Genomic DNA, 19,129 nt, shown 5'->3' on the forward strand with positions numbered 1-19,129 from the left:
CAGCGATATAGAAGCCAGCCGGCGAGATGTTTTTATGAATGCTCTAATTGATACATGTACCATGTAAGTGTGATTTTACATTTTTTTTATTAAATACTCTGGCAATATTAAACTAGAGTGGTTCTTTTCCTGTATTCACACGGTTGGAAACGAGTGGTGTGGCCGTAGGAGTATACTTCCAGCAGAGCGGAGTGTTTCTAAAGGATACACCCTCCATGCAGTCTGAGTCCTCCATGCAGTCCAATCTCTGATCGAGTGTCAATCTTTATGGCAATATCTGATCTCTTATATGGGATCAGAGCAGCTGGTAAGCGGCAGTGATTTTGGTGGTGGAAGATCCTATTTCTCTTTGTGACACTTTCTCATTGGTGCAGTGTGGTTTGACCACGGTGGAGATTATAAAGACTATATACATACCTTTATGGAGATGGACTAAATACCAAGTTTATGTAATATAGTGAAGCACTAATTTATTCATAATTATTTTTTTTTTTCTTTTGTTTTATATTGCGGAGAAAGGTTTAATAATTTATATTCACAAGTACTTTCAACCGCCTTTGGGTTCATTATTATAGCGCAGCTTTTTGGTATAAAGTTATTATTAATGTGGGTATCTCACGTTTAAGTTGCAGCTCTGTATAGTTCTGTTAAATAATTTTTTCAATATTTAATATTTTTATTTTCAGCACTTTGTTAGCAAATTGGCTTTGTAGACAGCGCTGTATCATTATACCTTTTTAGTAGGAGCATTCTCATTATGCAAGGGCCGCTGTTACATCAAAACCAATTTCGCTAGTTTTCTAGCACTGTGGCGTATTTTCTTCAAATTTACATTGTCTTTGAAATATCTGGAGAGTTAACTTTAAAGTAGAAGGATGACTACACTATGGGCATTAAAATATTTACATATTCTTAACAAGCAGCAAATGAGCTTTAAACAATGTACTCACTTACCTTTCTTGCTGCAGACACTGTGCAGCAATTCATCCAACACATATTTCAGTAACTTGAGTCACTTTGTGGCCTTCAGACTGTTTCATGAATAATATCCATACTTTATAGAGAAGGTGCCTTATTCACATAATATTAATACAAGTTCACATAAAGGCTACTAGCCACATACCATTGCCAAAATATCACAAATGTCCCTACATTTAAAGGCTTCACAATTGCTTTGAGAGACAAACACAGAGACAGGCTTTATAAAATGTATGTGTATAATTAAAATATTATTAAATAATTATTGGTGACTCTTAAAACAACAAACTTTTAGGTGAAACATGATGTGTAGTCATATTACAAACTTTCTCAATTTCTTTACATTTCTTCTTAACAGTTCAGAGTATACATGCTGATAGAATGTGCTACTTTTCTAACTGAATCCCCAGAGCTGAAAGACTGTAGTTGATAACTCATTCTGGAAAAGCTATCCAATCAGTAGCCCCCCCCTTTAGTAATCCAAAGTCCATACAATACAGACAGTGATTATTTAAAACAGGATTTTTGGACTCATGTAAACTCCTTTTTTTGTCAACCATACCACCCTCCTACTACCAAGCATGCCTCAGAATTGTAGCAAAGCAATACCGAGAGAGCATGATTACAAACACAAAACACAAGAGGGGGGAAGAAGGGGGACAGGTGTTCCTCAATGGACTACAAGAAAAAGGACAAAATTACCAAATCACTGTACTTTCTCATTCTTTGAAGGACAAACACAGAAAGTCTTAACCTTCGGGATATCCAAAAGCAGCCTAAATGAGGGTTTGGCAACACAGCTAACAATTGCCAAAAGGTCCAACAAACAACAGAAAACTAGGTGCTGCAGCTCAAAAAGCCGCCTAAAGAACCTTATGCCCGAACCTGGCATCAGGCGAGGCCAAAACTTCCACATGGCAGAACTAAGAACGTATAAACAGAAGAACAGTCTTGGGAAACAGTTGCCTGGCATTTAAAAACTGCTCACTGCCCTGGTAGAGTGAGCTTTAACAGGAAAGGGGGAATCTGATCCTTGAGACCATGAGCTTGAATTAAAGGTCTCTTTGGGTTCTATGTGGCTCTTTGCAACAGGAACAGCAGTATACAGGTGATGTCAATGCGCTGTCCCACAGTGTGAACCCTTTCCATGGCATCGCTCGTGGGAAACAGAAATATAGTGCTGAGCAACCTGCTGGCCTCCTCACTAAGTGAGTCTTCAAAGACAAGGCAAGTGCAGAGGCAATGCCAATGCCACTGGACCTGGAAGATGCTCTGCAGCTAACCTAACCTGAACCGAGTCTATATAGCATCCCACATGGGAACCTATGCCCCAAGGTAATTTCAAGTCTAGACTTGCAATACCCATTCCAGCAGGGCCTGGATACAGTAAGGTCTAAAAGCCAGGCTGAGAACAATCACGCCAGATAGCTGTAAATCGGAGGTGAAAGATTTCAGCAGCCCTTGTAAATGCAGTATGAGTCTTGATTAAAGTAAAAAGTGAAGAAGAAAAAAAAAATCGCTATATAAATCACAGGTTAGCCTTTAAAATTTCAGAGCTAAAATTAGAAAAAAAAAAACCTGTTCCTAAGACACCAGCATAAAACTGAGGCATACTAGGTGTAGGATGGGTTACCCTGGGATGGCCTACAGTTTTTTTTTCCTGTTTGTCAGTGTCCAACCCTCTTATAGGTGGCAGTATAACCTGGATATTAGGACTTCTTGTTTCACCTTTCTGCCAATACCTGACACATTTATGTAAAACCTCTATGCAGTATTTTTTACCTATCATGTGCTCTTAGGCTTTTAAAGTATCCATAGTACCCAGTTATTTTGGACAATGGGAGGGAACCCCCACAAACATTAAAAAAGATAAATACTCCATACAAGTAGTGTTCTTAGGAGAATGTAACTCAAGACTTCAATGCTAACATCCAAGCTTTTCTGCTTTGGTGTTATATTTTTTTCTGCCATGCCAGACCCATTGATAATATTGTTTTTTGAGCCTTATGCCGTGTACACACAAGCGTTTTTTCCGACGGAATTCCGCTCAAGCTGTCTTGCATACACACGGTAACATCAAATTCCGACCGTCAAGAACGCGGTGATGTACAACACGTACGACGGGACTAGAAAAGGGAAGTTCAATACCTAGTGGCCAATAGCTTCCGTCTCGTACATGATTAAGAGCATGCGTCGTTTTTGGTACGTCAGAACAGCATAAAGACGAGCGGTTTTCCAAATAGGCATTGGTTCCGTCAGAAAAAAAGAAAAACATGTTCTCTTTCTAGGTCCGTCAGAATTTTCGACGTAAAAAGTCCTTTGGGACATACACACGATTGGAATATATGATGAAAAGCTCCTGTTGGACTTTTTCTGTCGGAAATTCCACTCGTGTGTACACGGCATTTGCATTTTGCACACAACAGCAAAAGACAATAAACATACCAGTAAAAATAAGAGCATTTACATTTTGGGTACAACAGACACTTCTACAGCTGGCACAAGCATAAGGTAAATAATTTGATCTTTACTACCTTACAGTAGTATCAAAACACAGGCATAGGTGCAGATGTCTTTTGAAAAATATCCAATCCCTTCAAAAAATTATATTCATCAAGCAGCTTAAAGGATAAGTTCACCCTTTAAAAAAAATAAAAATAAATGCACATCTTTTTGCATAAAGTTTTTTTTTTACCTACAGCAGATCACGGGTGCCATGCAAGTCTCCTGCAAACTTGTCAGTGTATCTGCCTGTCATATGCACACTGACAAGAAACAATGAACTAGAGCAGAGCGCCCTGGTAGTTCATTGAGAACTACAAGCTGACAGTTGCAAAGGCTGTTGGTACTTGCAGTTTTCCATTCTGAAAATTCTGTGAATAAATGTTGCGCCTGGTGGGTGGAGCCCCACACGGCTGCATTTTTCTTAAATAGTGAAAAAAGTCAAAGAAATCCAAAAAAGAGCAAGAAATCCAAAACTATGAGCCACGTTTACATACATAAGCTATTAACACAATTTATAAATATGTAAGAGGTTGCACGGCTTTAAAAAAAAAAAAAAAACACTTGAGAAATATGTCTGTTTATACATTAACAATAAAGAGGAGAAAGGCTTACTACAATATCTTTCACTGGATACCAGAAAGTAATTCTGTTTCCACAGGATATTGTCTCCCCCTGCATCAGAACTATTATTACGTTCAGTTCTTATAAAAAAAGAAAAATTAAAGAGTATCAAAAGCCAAAACATTTTTTTTTAGTTTTGAATAGAGAAGGGGATGGTTAAAACCCCAGGTTCTTCTTATCTGTTGGTGTTCCTTTAGGCTCGGTTCATACAGGGGGCGATGCGAGGCGACACGACTTGCCTCGCCGCGACCTGCCGCGACCTCAGCGGCGACTTGCAAATGACTTCTGTATAGAAGTCAATGCAAGTCGCCCCGAGGTCGCCCAAAAGTAGTACAGGAACCTTTTTTCTGAGTCGGAGCGACTCGAGTCGCTCCTCTTAGAACGGTTCCATTGTACAGAACGGGGGCGACTTGTCAGGTCGCGGCACGGCAAGTCGTGTCGCCTCGTGTCGCCCCCTGTGTGAACCGGCCCTTAGGGAAACTTCTCTTCATTTCCTGGAAACACATGTAGTCAGAGGGAAGCTTTCCAAAGTGAAGAAATTGCCCCCACACACCACAAAAAGTCCTTCAGATCTGTTCTGGATGCTTTTCTGCATGAGCGGTTCTATTGCTTTTTTTATGCGTTTTACCACATTCCAGTACATTTCTGTACAGGAAAAAAAGCCCCATGTTGCATTTTTTTTTACTGGAACTGAAAAGCATTGCACTGGTGTGAACTGTTACACTGGAACCCACATAACCTACGTCCATACCTTTTTGATGCAGAAAAAAGCACTGCACTGCATGTGGTGCACACGGGCCCTTAGAGCATCAAATACGCTGACCTTAAAACATCATCAAAAAAGCATTGACAGTAGGATAAATGAGTTCCAATGGCATAATTCACACCAGTGCAGTGCATTCCAGTGCTTTTCAGTTCCAGAAAAAAAGGATGTTGCTTTTTTCCTGCACAGAACTGTACTGGAATGCAGTAAAAAGCTTTAAAAAAAAAAACCCATCTAGGATTCAACCAGAAATGTATAAAAAAAATGCAGTTATCGCTCGTGCAGAAACGCATCCAGAATGAATCTGGAGGTTTTTCTGGTGTGAATGGGCATTGAAACAGTTATCATAAAGGATACACACATTAGAAGATTTCCTGTCAATTCCTATTCTGGTAACACTTTTAAAAGTTTGCAATTCCAGAGAGGGTGAATCTGCCCAGTGGGACACAAACAGCAATAAAAAACTAACTGGGGTTCTAACCCTTTCCTATTCCATCCAAAACTTTAAAAAGCTTTGTCATTATATAAACGGTAGCACATAAATATTATTTGCTTGATTTTATAAGCCTCCATACAATTTAGGTTCACTGCTCCATTAAAATCAGATAACCCAAGTCTGACACACAGCATTGCTCAATCTGTGTGTCTTCAACAAGCTGTCCATCATAGATCCATGCTAAAGTGAGCGTGTGACGAAAATGCTGAATCTGGGGGGGTTAAGCATAGTTTATGCTCCAGGCATTTCCTCGCCAAATTTGGAGTAGTAAGCTGACTGTTTTGCTGGAATCAAGACCTGCAAGAGAGACAAAGTACACATATGAGAGACAAGATTATAGGCCGTGTTGTAATATGGGTTCATGGCCAACAGCAAGAGCATCAGAATAAAAAACAAACAAAAAAAAAAAAAACAACTTGTGACTGCACTTCATATTATGTCAAGAGAAATGTCCTTATTCAAACACACAGGCCTTTTATCAGTACAGGCCCAACAATGATGCTAGTACCACAAAGCTTTTTTTAAATAAACGGGAGGGATATAAGGTTTTTTTTTATGTGCAGAACAGTCCAACGTGTTTCGCCCATATGTCGGGCTTCTTCAGGGGATGCTGTCCAGTTTTGAGGTACAAGCTTTCTATCAAGAAAAACAAATTGCTTTTTTCCATATTGTATTCTTGATCTGTTGCCAGTCTTGGATACAAATACTTGGGGCTGTAGACAGCGTTCTCAATCCCTTGGAACTAAGTCCACTGCAGAACTTGTTTTTGTACATTGACTTTTTTCAACATACTTTTTGTTCTTCAGTTTAGAATTAAAGTTTCCTCTCTGATATCATCTGATACAAAAAAGAGGGGGAGAGGGTGGGACTTTAGATAAGGTGCATGGGGTAGAGCCAGACAAAACCATTTACATATGTAAAAATGTATATTCTTTATTAAACCAAAGATAGGGCATGGATCAACCCATATAAATGCATAATAGCACATTGGCATATAAAGTACAAAGTATCAACATACATATTGAGGATAGTCACCAACATGACACCGAAAGTAAATATTGTACATCACAGTCCCCCAAATGGAGTAGACATAATATTATATCAGGATGGTTTTATTGCTTTAACATTATATTTATTATATTAGATAATGTTATGTCTACTCCATTTGGGGGACTGTGATGTACAATATTTACTTTCTGTGTCATGTTGTTGACTATCCTCAAAATGTATGTTGATACTTTGTACTTTATATGCCAATGTGCTATTATGCATTTATATGGGTTGATCCATGCCCTATTTTTGGTCTAATACAGAATATAATTTTTTACATATGTATATGGTTTTGTCTGGCTCTACCCCACGCACCTCATCTAAAGTCCCACTCTCCCCCCCCCCTCTTTTTTGCATAAGCAACCAGGGATGGAGGCGCAATATTCTCCATTGTGTCTCATTCAAAGTCCCACATATTCCCTTTTTTCTTTGATACATCTGATATATCTTAATATACATATATTTTTTAGCCGGTCTTCTTATTCACCCTGTGGCCGCCTGTCACATATGGTCCGCTTGATACAGACAACCGTCTGAAAATTGTGGCAGTGTTTGGATCTACTATAGGAGATATAGGTAAGAGGCATCGCCACCGATACTAGAGACGTATATGCATGTAATATGTTATGTATTTAAATAAATGTAGCACTGTGCAATATATATGATATGCAACTCTAAACGAAGAGAGAGCTTGTACCTCAAAACTGGACAGCATCACCTGAAGAAGCCTGACATATGGGCGAAACATGTTGGGAAGTCCATCTTACAGTGCTGTATTACATTGTACTTGCTAACTGCTATAACTTTTAACAATTTTTTATTTTGGTTTTCAAAATAAAAAAACTTTTAAATATTATATTTGCAATTTATTCTGCATCTAAAAAAAAACCTTATATCCCTCCTGTTTATTTACCAATTTCAGGGATGTGGTGCCAAAAAAGTTGATAGATCCATGATCAAAAAACCTTTCTCTAAAGCTTTTTTTTAGCAGAAGCCTAAAAAAAGACCAGGCAGGGATGGAGAGAAGGAAGTGGGAAGAGTCCTACCTTACACATTCAATTGTGAATGTAAATTTGAGTTTGAATTTGAGTTCCTGAGCACTATAAAAACATGTTTTGTCAACACAGCAGCGGAAGCCTGGTACACACTATACGTTTTTTTATTGTTCAACCCCAAAAAATAAAAAACCTGTCAGCTTTGGTTAGAGCTGCTGTACTAAATATGTAAAGTTAGTGCAGCAATCTCCCCAGCTGAGCTGTTATGATCTGACAGGGGGATGGCCCACCCACCAGAACACTTCGGTCAGCGCTCTCTGCTGTAGGCTGAGAGCGCTGATCGGGAGTCGACCGTCTGCTGGTTTTCCAGCATGCTCATCCGACAGACCTACATACACATGGGCCGAATCTCGGCTGTTTTTTTTTTGTATGTCTCCCGACATTTGGCCCATGTGCACCAGGCTAACCAGCAACCAGGTAAGCATGTGGAAAAAAAAAACAGTTGAGCTCTGAGTTCTTTCCAAATATAAAATGTTCACATACAATGCTTAAGTTACCTGACGTGTAAAAATATTTTTTAAAAAGATGTATCATTTCATTTTTAACGTAATTGAATTAAAAATTGTATGTTCCTTTTGGAGCATTCGTAAATGCTGGCAGACATATCAACAGTATATTCTCTTACATGACCTCCTTACCTCATTATGGATATAGGAGTCACAGCCATAACACCAGACAGACAAGTCAGAGAAGCTGAGTACAAGACTATGACCAGACGAAACTCCATGAGATATCATGTGCTGAGAGACATACCTCCCACACAGAACCTGAAAGACAGAAATGAACCGTCACTTTACAGCATGAGATATCCACCATTTATCAGCTGAGAGGGAGACCTTCCTCACCACATAACATGTCAGGCACACCCAGTTCTCTATGTCTGTACCACAAGCAGCACACGGCTGTGTCACCTCCAGCCCACAAGGGGGCAGCTCACACACTGACTCCAGATGAGGACACCAGGACAGTGGCGTCACTGTAAACATCTCTCCCTGGAAATGAGAAATGGAAAGTGAGACAAATGAAAAATGCTTATTGTAAATAGCCAAGTTACATGAAGCATAAAGAAAACTTTCAGCAAGATTAAATACTCAGGATTTTTATTGCAATTGCGCTGAATGTTACTAATCAGTTCCCAGCAGCAGAGTCTTAAAATCAAGGCATTTGCTGATTATGGGGGCTTGCAAAGTGTGTGCAAGTGACAGTTGATTGCTGGGAGGGAACAGAATATTACTAAATATAAAGCTCATTCAATTAGGATACGTGTAGGATACCATTGCTATCCACTCCTCCTGAAAATTCTATATGCCTGGTTGTCATTCAATTAGGATACATGTAGGATGCCAGTGCTATCCACTCCTCCTGACAATTCTATATGCCTGGTTGTCATACTTTGGAGTTATTACTTTCTGAATGAATGCCCCTGAACAAGTATAGATATAAAGATTTCTGTCTTTTCCCTGACTTTTGTTACATGCGGTTTGAAGTCTATGCACAGCTAGGCAACAAGCATTTAAAGGAGACCATAGTGACAGACTGCATATTCCTCTAATGATAGGGATACCTTACCAAACTATATAGCAAAACAAAGTTTGTAAAACAGTATGGATGGATATGATTATTTACATCAAAGCCCAACCGAAGTCTCTTTGAAAAGGACAACAGAGTTGAAATGGTAAGTGCTGCAAGTCTTACTATTGCAGTGGTCTTCAGCTGTAGAGTACAGGCTCTATGGCCTCTGAATCTTCTTTAACACATAAACCAACCGTGAGACTTGCAGCAATTACCGGTCCACTACATTGAAGTGTAGACCTCAACTGGCCTTTACATTCTTTATTTAAGGTATGCAGTAGAACATAACAGTATGGCATACCATAGTTGATGAAATCCATCAATAGACATTAATACAACCACAGAGAATCAATAGCTATCAACAAAATAACAGACAAGGTTTTAGCACAGTAATATAAAGCATCTAAAAACCAAGGGCTGTAGCCTCTCCAACAAATATATGCTGTAGTGTGGTGGAAGACAAACAAAGAAACTTAGTTGACATGAACATACCGGAAAAAAAAAGAAAACCACTAACTAGCAGGTACTGAACCACTGTTAGGTAGGGAGAAAAACATGGACGTTACACGATATAAGGCCCTTAGCCTCATCCTCACAGTAGCTACACAACACATCAACACATACCGAGTGGCTTTTTCTGTGTAATGGGGAAATAGGACGACACCCTAGCTCAGTGGATCTCAAATCCTGCCCTAAGGACCCACTAACAGGCCAGGTTTGCAAGATAACTGAAATACATGACAGGTGATATCATTTGCTGCTCAGTGATTGCAGTATTCTAGTCTGCATCTCCCCAAGGTAATACTTAAAATCTGGCCTGTTGGTGGGTCCCGAGGGCAAGAGTTGAGAACCACTGTCCTAGGTGACTGGGAAGGGAGTAAAAAGAAAAAATAAAGGAAGAAAACGAGTAAGGAGTAGGGAAGGAGGGGAGGGGAGTAAGGGAGGTGCTGAGCTTCGGCAAAGTCTACGGCGCAAGGTGTCGAAATCCCATGAAGGGTTCAGCTTAAGAATAAGTCAAATATTGATACAAGAACCAGAACATGTCCCAGATAATAATCACACGAGAAAGAGTGTTACCATGTCCTTTTAAAGAGAAACTGAACTCTGAAAATTGTGCCCTCCAAAAAAGAAGGCTGAGGACAAAGTACTATAGAACTAGTCAGCAGAATTGTTGCGATCTCTCTGTAGCTGCTCTTTCCTCATTACTATGGTCCCGTGCCTTGCACTCACTGTGTGAAGGAAGGCATCTTGGTAGAGGAAGGTTTTTGACCCTTCGTATCACAGCCTTTGGCAAGGAAAACAGTGAGCAGTATAATAGTGGCATCACCAATTCTCACTCCGAATCTTCTAATACTAGCAGTGAGAGGCCAGTGAGTGTCTTGGATCTCACACTGTAGATAAAATGAGGAAGTGGGTACAGGAGTGCCTAGGCACCCTCATATAACAAGAAGTGCACGTCTATATTTCAGGAGGGATTCCAGACAAAGGGTACATTTTTGAAGGTACTGTTTGGGCACAATTAATGTTACTGGATGTTACCTAAGCAAAGCCCAAAAGGTGCAATACACTTTATCATACAGTAAGTATAAACACAGAACACCTTCAGACAATACCAGGAGGCCCCAGTAGCAGACTGTCCTTCTCCTACATTGAAGATCATGGAATAGAGATCAATGTGACCAGCTCTTTCAATTAACATGTATAGTTCAGAATCAAACAAGCCAGGAATAGTCTTCATATATTTCTTGAGGGTTATTGTTGATAAATATTACTGTCCCATTTGAAGTAATCCAAATCACATTCTCAATTAAGTAGTTGACCATTATTTGCTCAGACACCCTGTGCCCCTAATAGACACAGGGTTACTTAGATATAAGAGGGGCGTTTGGAGCCATTTCTTAACCTCTCTAAAGTAAGCTAGGTTCCATGAGCCCCCATCCAAAAGTGACTCCCATCACAATAACTATTAGTCGTGCTGTCCACAAATCTGGCCTTTATGGAGGAGTGGCAAAAAATAAAGCCATAGTTAATAGAAAGCCATAAAAAGTCCTGTTTGCAGTTTGCGAGAAGCTATGTGGGGGACACAGCAAACATGTGGAAGAAGGTACTCTGGTCAGATGAGACCAAAATTAAAAACTTTTTGGCCTAAAAGCAAAATGCTATGTGTGGTGGAAAACTAACATTGCACATCACCCTGAACACATCATCCCCACCGTGAAACATGGTGGAGGCAGCATTATATTGCGGGGATGCTTTTCCTCAGCAGGGACAGGGTAGCTGGTCAGAGTTGATGGGAAGATGGACAGAGCTAAATACAGGGCAATCTTTGAAAAAAAAACTGTTAGAGTCTGCAAAAAAATGAGACTGGGGCAGAGATTCACCTTCCAGAAGGACAATGACCCTAAACATATAGCCAGAGCTACAATGGAATGGTTTAGATCAAAGCATATTCATGTGTTAGAATGACCTAGTCAGAGTCCAGGCTTAAATCCAATAGAATATCTGTGGAAAAGACTTGAAAATTGCTGTTCACAGATGCTCTCCATCCAATCTGACAGAGCTTGAGCAATTTTGCAAAAAAGAATGGGCAAAAATGTCACTCTCTAGATGTGCAAAGCTGGTAGAGACATCCCCAAAAAGATGTGCAACTGTAATTGCAGCGAAAGGTGGTTCTACAAAGTATTGAATCAGGGGGGCTGAATACAAATGCACACCACACATATTTATTTGTAAAAAAAATTGAAAACCATTCGTCATTTTTCTTCCACTTCACAATTATGTGCCAATTTGTGTTGGTTTATCACATAACATTCCAATAAAATACATCTACATTTTTGGTTGTAACATGACAAAATGTGGAAAATGTCAAGGGGTATGAATACTTTTTCAAGACACTGTATCTCCAGTGGGATTAATGAAGGAAAGTGAAAGTGCATTAGCTGCACTTTTGCTTTCACACTCTATGGTGCTAAACTGGTGATCTGATGAATCATTGATATGCTGTGGATTTTCTGCTCTTAACCCCTTTAACTTACAGTTAACAGCTTTTGCTATGTGATCTGTGCATTGCCAGTCACGGGTCACATAATGCCTTTTTCTAGTCGAGTGAAGTGGAAGAGACAGAAACTACATCCTGAAACCATGGAACCAGTTGGTAAACATTTATGGTGAAAGAGTCCAGAATAGTTACAATGAGCCAGAATGGTCCTAACAGGCAATAAAAGTGTCAGAACTTACAGAGTATTCCAGTGAAGAGTTCACGTCTAGCTGGTGACATGAGGCTGAGCAACCACCACCAGCTTCCGAGAGTAGATTTTCCTCCAGGTGAGTATCTTGAGACTACAGAAACAGGGAAGACAAAGGGACAGAAAGTGTGAATGGAGGAGTGAGAAAGAGGAGGGAGTGGAGGATGAATTGAGATGGTAGTGAGTGAAGAGGGGACCGAGAGAGAGTAGGGATGAGTAAGGGGAGGACTGAGAGAGGAAGGCGAGTAAGCGGAGAAGTGAGAGAGAGGAAGGAGTGAGTGAGGGAGAGGAGTGAGTGAAGGAGTGGCAGATGGGAATGAGTGAAGCGGGGAGTGAGAAAGTAGGGATGAGTAAGGGGCGGAGAGAGAGAGGAAGGGGTGTAAGCAGAGAAGTGAGAGGAGAGGGAGTGAGTGAGGGGTGGAGTGAGGGAGAGGAGTGAGTGAAGGGAGGGGTGAGAGAAAGTAGGGATGAGTAAGGGAAGGAGTGAATGAGGTAAGGCATGAGTGTGGGAGGAGAGAGGCGAGGGGAGGAGTAAGAGAAAGAGGAGGGAGTGAGAGAAAAGCCAGAGAGAGGAAGGCAAAGAGAGAGAAATAGGGGGAAAAAAAGAGTAAGAGAGTAAGGACGACAGAAAATAAGAGTAATAAAATGATAAAAAGAGAAAGAGGGAAAAGAGTGAAATAAGAAAAAGCTGAAAGAAAGTGTATTGAGACAGCAAGTGATAAAATATGAATACACAGAACACGAGCGGTGTTCAGTATTAACACTCACAGAAGTTTCCACTGAACTGTCAGCCACTTGCTGCACTAGAGGAAATATCTTCTTTCTAGCCCCACCAGCAGGTTCACTGTCACCATCACTAATGCTGGTGGTTGATGTGTTTTTACTATCTTCTAGCTTCAAGTCTCTAAGGAGTTCATTCATAGAGCTTTCTCCCCGGTCATCAGACATCAAAATATCTGGCGTTCTTTCCAAAACCTGGACTTCAATGACTGTTCCCAGTGACTTGCCTTTATTGGAACCGAAGTGCACTGAATTTTGTCCACGACTGTAGTAGGCTGACTGTTTTGCTGGAATCAAGACCTGCAAGAGAAATACAAAGTACACATATGAGAGAAAGGATTATAGGCCATGTTGTAATATGGGTCCATGGCCAAAGGTAGCACCATCAAAATAAAAAATATATATTTGTAACTGGACTTCGTATATATTATGTCATGAGAAATATCCTAATGCAAATGCACAGGCCCTTTATCAATACAGGAACAGGTGCATCAAAGATATTACCTCCCGTGTAATGTCTGATGAGCCTCAAGAACATGGCACTCATCCTGGGAAGTGTCTGAAAACCTCCATGTACAATCCATGAAAAAAGGGAGATAGGCTAGTGCCATGGAGGTCTGCAAAAACATTGTTTTATTAATGCAGGTGAACAATATTCAAAAAAGCCAACGCGTTTCAGCCATCATTTGTATAAATAAAACAATGTTTTAGCCAACAATGTTTTAGCCAAACTCCATTGCACCAGCCTTTCTCTCTTTTTTCACCTTTATCAGTACAAGCACAATCATGATGCTAGTGCCACAAAGTTGTTGTTTTTTAGCAGAAGCTTTTTGACTTCTGACTCTCTCTCTTTATACACATACCAAGCACGGAGGGAGAGAAGGAAGTTGGAAGAGTCAGAACATACACATTCAATTATGAGTCTAAATTAGAATTTAAGTTCCTGAGTGCTATAAAAACATGCTTTGTCAACACAGCAGCTAAGAGGAACCAGGTAAACATGTGAAAAAAAACAACTGAGCTCCATATTCATTCTAAATATATACAGTGCCTTGAAAAATTATTCACACACCTTGAAATTTTCCACATTTTGTCATGTTACAACCAAAAACTTAAATGTATTTCATTTTCAATCTATGTGATAGACCAACACAAAGTGGCAGATAATACTGAACTGGAAGGAAAGTTTTTACAAATAAATATCTGAAAAGTGCTGCATGCATTTGTATTCAGCCCCCCTGATTCAACACTTTGTAGAACCACCTTTCATTGCAATTATAGTTGCAAGTCTTTTTGGAGATGTCTATACCAACTTGGCACATCTAAAGAGTGAAAGGTTTGCCCATTCTACTTACAAAAATAGCTCAAGCTCTGTCAGATTGGATATAGAAGGTCTGTAAACAGCAATTTTCAAGTCTTGCCACAGATTCTCAATTGGATTTAGGTCTGGACTTTGACTGGGCCACTCTAACACATGAATATGCTTTGATTTAAACCATTCCATTGTAGCTCTGGCTGTATGTTTAGGGTCGTTGTCCTGCTGGAAGGTGAACCTCCGCCTGAGTCTCAAGTCTTTTGCAGACCCTAACAGGTTTTCTTTAAGATTGCCCTGTATTTAACTACATCCATCTTCCCATCAACTCTGACCAGCTTCCCTGTCCCTGCTATAGAAAAGCATCCCACAACATGATGCTGCCACCACCATGTTTCACGGTGGGGATGGTGTGTTCAGGGTGATGTGCAGTGTTAGTTTTCCACCACACATAGCACTTTGCTTTTAAGCCAAAATGTAAAATTTTGGTCTCATCTGACATGTTGGTTGTAATATGACAAAATGTGGAAAATTTCAAGGGGTATGAATACTTTTTCAAGGCACTGTAAATATAAAATGTTTATGTTGAATGCTTAAGTTACCTGACACGTAAAAATATTTTTTAAAAAGCTGTACTTTTTCATTTTTAACATAACAAAGAAAACATATAAAGAAATGGTATGTTCCTTTTGGGGCATTTGCTGGCAGACATATCAACAGTATATTGTCTTACATGACCTCCTTACCTCATTATGGATATAGGAGTCACAGCCATAACACCAGACAGACAAGTCAGAGAAGCTGAGTACAAGACTATGACCAGACGAAACTCCATGAGATATCATGTGCTGAGAGACATACCTCCCACACAGAACCTGAAAGACAGAAATGAACCGTCACTTTACAGCATGAGATATCCACCATTTATCAGCTGAGAGGGAGACCTTCCTCACCACATAACATGTCAGGCACACCCAGTTCTCTATGTCTGTACCACAAGCAGCACACGGCTGTGTCACATCCAGCCCACAAGGGGGCAGTTCACACACTGAGTCCAGATGAGGACAACAGGACAGTGGCCTCACTGTAAATATCTCTCCCTGGAAACAAGAAATGGAAAGTGAGACAAAAGAACAATGCTAATTGTTAATAGCCAAGTTACATGAAGCATAAAGAAAACTTGTAATGATTACATTTACTGTGTACAAAGTACAAAATCACCACAATGAATGACAGTAAGTTTCTTGCAGTTCACCCAACGCGTTTCAGAGTATCTATAGCTCCTTCTTCAGGGTCCCCTTACTATAAAATATGTCTATAAACTATTTGAGTGCCCTTTTGTTGTTTAGTCAATTTGGATGTGGCACCTTACAGAGACATCCTCACCGATATAATTATTACTTTGGAGGTATTACTTTCTGAACGAATGTCCTTGAACAAGTATACAGTGCCTTGCGAAAGTATTCGGCCCCCTTGAACTTTTCAACCTTTTGCCACATTTCAGGCTTCAAACATAAAGATATAAAATTTTTATTTTTTGTGAAGAATCACCAACAAGTGGGACACAATTGTGAAGTGGAACGAAATCTATTGGATATTTTAAACTTTTTTAGCAAATAAAAAACTGAAAAGTGGTGCGTGCAAAATTATTCGGCTCCTTTACTTTCAGTGCAGCAAACTCACTCCAGAAGTTCAGTGAGGATCTCTGAATGATCCAATGTTGTCCTAAATGACTGATGGTGATAAATAGAATCCACCTGTGTGTAATCAAGTCTCTGTATAAATGCACCTGCTCTGTGATAGTGTCAGGGTTCTGTTGAAAGCGCAGAGAGCATCATGAAGACCAAGGAACACACCAGGCAGGTCCGTAATACTGTTGTGGAGAAGTTTAAAGCCGGATTTGGATACAAAAAGATTTCCCAAGCTTTAAACATCCCAAGGAGCACTGTGCAAGCGATCATTTTGAAATGGAAGGAGTATCAGACCACTGCAAATCTACCAAGACCTGGCCGTCCCTCTAAACTTTCAGCTCAGACAAGGAAACGACTGATCAGAGATGCAGCCAAGAGGCCCATGATCACTCTGGATGAACTGCAGAGAACTGCAGAGAACTACAGCTGAGGTGGGAGAGTCTGTCCATAGGACAACAATCAGTCGTACACTGCACAAATCTGCCCTTTATGGAAGAGTGGCAAGAAGAAAGCCATTTCTCAAAGATATCCATAAAAAGTCTTGTCTAAAGTTTGCCACAAGCCACCTGGGAGACACACCAAACATGTGGAAGAAGGTGCTCTGGTCAGATGAAACCAAAATCAAACTTTTTGCCCACAATGCAAAACGATATGTTTGGCGTAAAAGCAACACAGCTCATCACCCTCAACACACCATCCCCACTGTCAAACATGGTGGTGGCAGCATCATGGTTTGGGCCTGCTTTTCTTCAGCAGGGACAGGGAAGATGGTTAACATTGAGGGGAAGATGGATGCAGCCAAATACAGGACCATTCTGGATGAAAACCTGTTGGAGTCTGCAAAAGACCTGAAACTGGGACGGAGATTTATCTTCCAACAAGACAATGATCCCAAACATACAGCAAAATCTACAAAGGAATGGTTCACAAATAAACGTATCCAAGTATTAGAATGGCCAAGTCAAAGTCCAGACCTGTATCCAATCGAGAATCTGTGGAAAGAGCTGAAAACTGCTGTTCACAAACGCTCTCCATCCAACCTCACTGAGCTCGAGCTGTTTTGCAAGGAAGAATGGGCAAGAATTTCAGTCTCTCGATGTGCAAAACTGATAGAGACATACCCCAAGCGACTTGCAGCTGTAATCGCAGCAAAAGGTGGCTCTACAAAGTATTAACGCAAAGGGGGCCGAATAATTTTGCACGCCCCACTTTTCATTTTTTTATTAGTTAAAAAAGTTTCAAAAATCCAATAGATTTCCTTCCACTTCACAATTGTGTCCCACTTGTTGGTGATTCTTCACAAAAAATAAAATTTTTATATCTTTATGTTTGAAGCCTGAAATGTGGCAAAAGGTTGAAAAGTTCAAGGGGGCCGAATACTTTCGCAAGGCACTGTAGTTCTGGCTTTTCCCTGACTTTTGTTACATGCTGTTTGAGGTCAATGCAATGCCAGGCAACAAGCATTTGAAGGAGACCATAGTGACAGACCGCATATTCCTCTAATGATAGGGATACCTTACCAAACTATTTAGTAAAACTATGTTTGGAAAACAGTATGGATGGATATGATTATTTACATCAAAGCCCAACTAAAATCTCTTTGAAAAGGACTGAGATATGAAGGCTATAAGACTATATATGAAGGCTCTCCTGTTCCAAGCTGACAAGATGTTTTGTTGTATAGGCCTGGAATACAATTGAGAATATGGAATTGAGCGTAGAGAATTGCCTCAAAGAAGGACAGCATCCTTCCCAGAAGACTTCAGGGCACAGATCTTTACGGTGGGAGAAATACCTTTGCCTGGACCGTATCCAGGATCAGACTTAGGTGAGACTCTGAGCTGGTCTTAAGGCTGACTTTTGGTATTTATGACCCAGTCCAAGTTTTCTAAATACTGCACTGTGCACGCTACACTGTGTTCCAGGGCCTGTAGTAAGTGATCTCTGAGCAGGAGGCCATCCAAATGTCCAAGCACCAAGATCCCCTGGACCCTTAAAAGACCCAGTACAGGTGCTAGGATCTTTGTAAACAGTATAACGTAAAGCAGTATAACGTAAAGAAAAATAGGAGGGGTGGGTGCTGTGTCAGTCAGTGAATTACAGAGAAAAGGATTTTACGGCGAGTACAAAAAATCCTATTTTCTCTTATATTCACCGACTGACACAGCTCCTCTCTTAGCCATTGGAACGTCACCAAGCAGTTCCTAAACGAGGGGTGGGAAAACAGCATAAAAACTTCATCCATCTTGGCAAGTGGGAACTAGTATAAACTTAACCCACAAAACGACAGTGTGTGGAAAAACCACCACAAACACAGGGTGCTCCTCAACAGAGAGACACTACCCTCAAACCGCATCAAAACTGTGGTAACAAATGCAACAGTGCATTAACTTAAAGGTACTGTGTTTTTACCCAAAATAACAGGAAAAAGGGAAAAATTGTATATGCATTTGCAACTATACAGCCACCTGCAAAACTTTGCGGCCAAAACAGGCATCAGCCGATGCACTGACATCTACCGTGTAGAATTTTGTGAAGGTGTGAACAGACGACCAGGTCGCCGCTTTACACACTTGAGCGACAGACGCTTGATGTCGGAAGGCCCAAGACGTTCCGATTACCCTCGTGGAGTGGGCCGTGACCGGAAAAGGGGGCACCTGCCCCTTCAAGGCATAGGCTTGTACTACAATCTGTCTGATCCACCTGGAAATGGTGGCCGACGAGATCGCCATGCCTTTCTTTGGACCAGCCACCGACACAAACAAAGAGTCTGACTTCCGGAAGGGAGCCGTGGCAGACAAATACACCCTCAGAGCCTGAACCACGTCCAAGGAATGGAGGGCCACCTCCTTAGGATGTGTTGGCTTAGGACACAGCGATGGTAACGCAATGTCTTCATTGATGTGAAACACCTTCGGCAGAAAAGAAGGACGCAACACCGCCTTATCCTTGAAACAGAGCAATCTGAAATAAATCTGCTATAAAGGTGTACCACATCCCAAGAAAGATAGAACAATGGAGAAACCCCCTAGAGGTGGGACTTTATTGGTACTACCATATT

At 40.6% G+C, this 19,129-nt stretch overlaps 1 protein-coding gene across 2 annotated transcripts in view; it reads right to left on the bottom strand.

Moving 5' to 3' along the window:
- Window positions 1-1,199: 1,199 nt before the first annotated feature.
- Window positions 1,200-19,129, bottom strand: part of HDAC6 (histone deacetylase 6) — a 97,817-nt gene continuing 79,887 nt past the window's right edge. For both annotated transcript variants that reach the window (XM_077476304.1, XM_077476312.1), the window contains exons 27-33: window positions 15,331-15,477; window positions 15,124-15,252; window positions 13,054-13,365; window positions 12,278-12,379; window positions 8,314-8,460; window positions 8,107-8,235; window positions 1,200-5,660 (exon numbers count right to left, since the gene is read on the bottom strand). In XM_077476304.1, the coding sequence (XP_077332430.1) occupies window positions 5,595-5,660; window positions 8,107-8,235; window positions 8,314-8,460; window positions 12,278-12,379; window positions 13,054-13,365; window positions 15,124-15,252; window positions 15,331-15,477 (1,032 nt within the window). In that variant the 3' untranslated portion in view covers window positions 1,200-5,594. The remainder of the gene's footprint in view (window positions 5,661-8,106; window positions 8,236-8,313; window positions 8,461-12,277; window positions 12,380-13,053; window positions 13,366-15,123; window positions 15,253-15,330; window positions 15,478-19,129) is intronic.

Source organism: Lithobates pipiens, unplaced genomic scaffold (genome assembly GCF_037356315.1).
Source record: "Lithobates pipiens isolate NorthernLeopardFrog02 unplaced genomic scaffold, aLitPip1_a1.2 Scaffold_1, whole genome shotgun sequence".
Classification (NCBI taxonomy): domain Eukaryota; kingdom Metazoa; phylum Chordata; class Amphibia; order Anura; family Ranidae; genus Lithobates; species Lithobates pipiens.